Raw genomic sequence first — 2,943 nt, forward strand, 5'->3', positions numbered from 1 at the left:
CCCTTCTTTCCATTTTCCTAAGGGTACATCCCTACCTTGCAGGGCTTTCAATAAGAGATAATCCATGGTATTTCCATTCATGTGCTTTGAGCATCTACTATCCATGATCCATTGCAGTCCGCTTCCTCCCATTATTGCCTGCACATCTAAATTATGGGTTAGATTTAGGAATCCAAACTAGTTTGGGTCCCTTATTATGATAGAAGGGATGGATAAGGGTTTTTCTAGTCCATGCAGGCAACATTGGTTTCTTGCGAGCGGTACCTGGTCCCCTGTTAGTAGTTACTTTGTCAGCAAACACTTTGTTTTTTTGAACAGATTGAGCCCTGCCCTAGAAATTTTCTTTGAAGTGCCCATTGTTCCCACAGTGGGTACACAGCCAGTTATCAGGAATTGTGATGTACTTGCTGTGAGGGTTATAAAGAGTTTTCTACTTTTAGAACTCGATTCCCTACCTGTTTCCACTATTGTTGAAGTACATGGCAGTGACAGCATCTGAGGACCAGGTCCACTTGAGATATTTCTCAAGATCCCTTTTTACTTTCTTCAATTCATCTTGAAGTTGCCTATTTTTCTCGAATTCACCACATATCCTAGTTCTAGCAGCTTTTAACTCATTTTCAAGCCTAATGTGTTCCTCACTGGCTCTCTCCTTTCCTTTTCCAAAATTTTCAGGTTTTGACTTAATCTCAGGTTTCACTATTGTTTCCCTTAGGTCTGTAATTTCTGCCAAAAGATCATTCTTTTCTTTTCTGAAAATTTCAATGGGTTTCTTATGGTTAGAAACTACAGCCATTAAGTCGTCTCTAGTTTGTTTAGATTCTGCTAATTCTAAGGTCAAAGAATCTCTATCCTCCACAAAGCTATGAAAGGCATTGATTAATACATTAGCTAAAGACATGAGTTTTCTTCGAGAATAGGATTTCAGATTTCTCTAAACATTCTAGAAATTTACCTCTTTGTTGTCATCGTCTTCATCATCATCTGGTTGTGCCATCAACGCAAAGGTTGATTCATATTCATTTTCCTTGCCTTCACTTGCCATCATGGAGCTATCACCAGTATCAGTTTCATCTTTAGACTTACCAGATGCAAAAGCCCGTTTTACCACATTGTCAGCTGATCTTTTTCTCTTGAAGTTCTTGGAGAATTCTTGCTTCAATAGAGGACAATTTTTCATGAAGTGTCCAGCCTTTCCATACTTGTAACAAAGATTATTGTTCTTTGATTTGTTAGAGCTGCCCCTTTTCAACATTTCTCCATTTTTTCTGACCATCTTTTGAAACCTTTTGGTTAGGTAAGCCATGTCACTATCTTCTTCACTTGAATCATGGTTATCCGCTTTGAGTACCCGATTCTTTTCCTTCTTTGGTTTTCTCTTTTCAAGAGTTGGTGGAGCAGCATTAGGATCCTTCCTAGGTGTTAGCCTCATAGGAGGAACTTGCTCTGATACCACTTGTTAGAAACTGTCCATCCACCAGACTGTATAGAGAAATGGTTTATCTATGTATTTCCTTTGAAAATACTGATGAACCAAACTGTATAGGGATATAGTCCTATATCAGTTTGGTATAGTTCTAAGTCTGTGTGAGTCCACCAAATAGTGGAGTACCTGGTCCTTTGTGAAGTTCTGCTGTGAATGCTAGTAAAGCTAAATGTAAATAAGGCAGAGGATTTTTACGTGGAAAAATCTCATACAGGGGGATCAAAAAACCATGACCTACACCTCTAGGCTTTTAACTTCACTAACTTGCAATCTCCCTATTACAAGCCACTTTACAGTAACCCTATTGCAAAGACTTCAACTAACTTGTGATGCTCTTATTACAAGCCACTCTATAACTATCCTAGTTACAAAGAATTTGACTAACTTGTGGTATTTCCACCACAAGCCACTTTGTCACACTACGGTTATAAAGGCTTTGACTAACTTGTAATATTTCCACCACAAGCCACTTTGTCACACTACGGTTACAAAAGCTTTTTGCTTATGACTCAACCTAATCAACGCTTCTTAGAAAGCTGGATAGGAGTTACAATGAAGAACACATAACAAAGACTCAACAACCCTAAGGACTTAGGATATCATCAATTACGGATCATGTCCTTGAGGTTGCAACAGCTTTGTTTTTTAGAGAGGTTCTTGAGCACTTGAGAGAATTTTCGTTTTCTGTGTTTGCAAGTGTTGGAACCTGAAACTTGTGCCTTGCATAAGGTTTATACTACATAAGACATCCTTAGTGATGTCCAATCTCAATGGGAAGTGACTGTTGCACTGTTGCAGCCTGTCACTTTCTGCAATTGATTTCCAACTGTAATTGACTTGTACTTCTGTTAGAGAACCCTAAGGGACCAGGTCCCTGTTGTGTTCCTCTTTGTACAGTTGCGATCAGTCACTCAGTTGCGTTCCAGCTGTACAGTTGACTTGGACTTCTATCAAAGAAATACCAAGGGATCAGGTTCCTAATCTGGTTCTTGTGCACACCGCCCAGATTGTCTTTAGTTGAGTAAATTGAATGATGCTTTGTATAGACTCATTGTAGGTACACCTTGATCACATCACTTGAAGTGATGTTAGCACTTTAGTTGGTCAGAGAATGAGTGGGCGTTGGAAACAGTGCAGTGTGGCTGAATCTTCGTTTCCAGCTGTGTCCACTTTGTACTGCCATAAGGAACCCACAAGAGTATCAGGTCCTTATTTGGGTTCCTACCTCCTGGAGCTGTAGCAAGTTCACATTTGGCTGGAATCCGTTAGATGCAGTGTAATCCAAGTGAGTCAGTTCCGTATCTGGTTCTTGACATTAAGTTTGTTAGATCATCAAAACACAAAGCAAATATATTGAAAACATATCAATCCTATCAATTTCCCCCTTTTTGATGATGACAAACATAATATTAAAAACAAGGAGTTAGAGTTTAGAGAACCAGATTGAATAACAGGAG

The 2,943-nt window shown here is 39.2% G+C and overlaps 1 protein-coding gene across 1 annotated transcript; it reads right to left on the reverse strand.

Moving 5' to 3' along the window:
• Nucleotides 1-451: 451 nt before the first annotated feature.
• Nucleotides 452-1,432, reverse strand: LOC104250166 (uncharacterized). Its single transcript, XM_070157266.1, has 2 exons — nucleotides 956-1,432; nucleotides 452-853 (listed from the first exon to the last, which is right to left on the reverse strand). Exons 1-2 carry the CDS (start codon nucleotides 1,430-1,432, stop codon nucleotides 452-454), a joined length of 879 nt encoding a protein of 292 aa, XP_070013367.1.
• Between the last annotated feature and the right edge of the window lie 1,511 nt (nucleotides 1,433-2,943).

The sequence above is a fragment of the Nicotiana sylvestris genome, chromosome 9, assembly GCF_000393655.2.
Source record: "Nicotiana sylvestris chromosome 9, ASM39365v2, whole genome shotgun sequence".
Lineage (NCBI taxonomy): Eukaryota > Viridiplantae > Streptophyta > Magnoliopsida > Solanales > Solanaceae > Nicotiana > Nicotiana sylvestris.

Excerpts from the sequence above, each read along its gene's own strand:
- LOC104250166 (XM_070157266.1), bottom strand. The coding sequence starts at position 1,432 with ATGAGGCTAACACCTAGGAAGGATCCTAATGCTGCTCCACCAACTCTT. Across the intron at positions 854-955 it reads AAGACGATGACAACAAAGAG|GATAGAGATTCTTTGACCTT; the intron begins GTAAATTTCTAG and ends AGCTTTGTGGAG.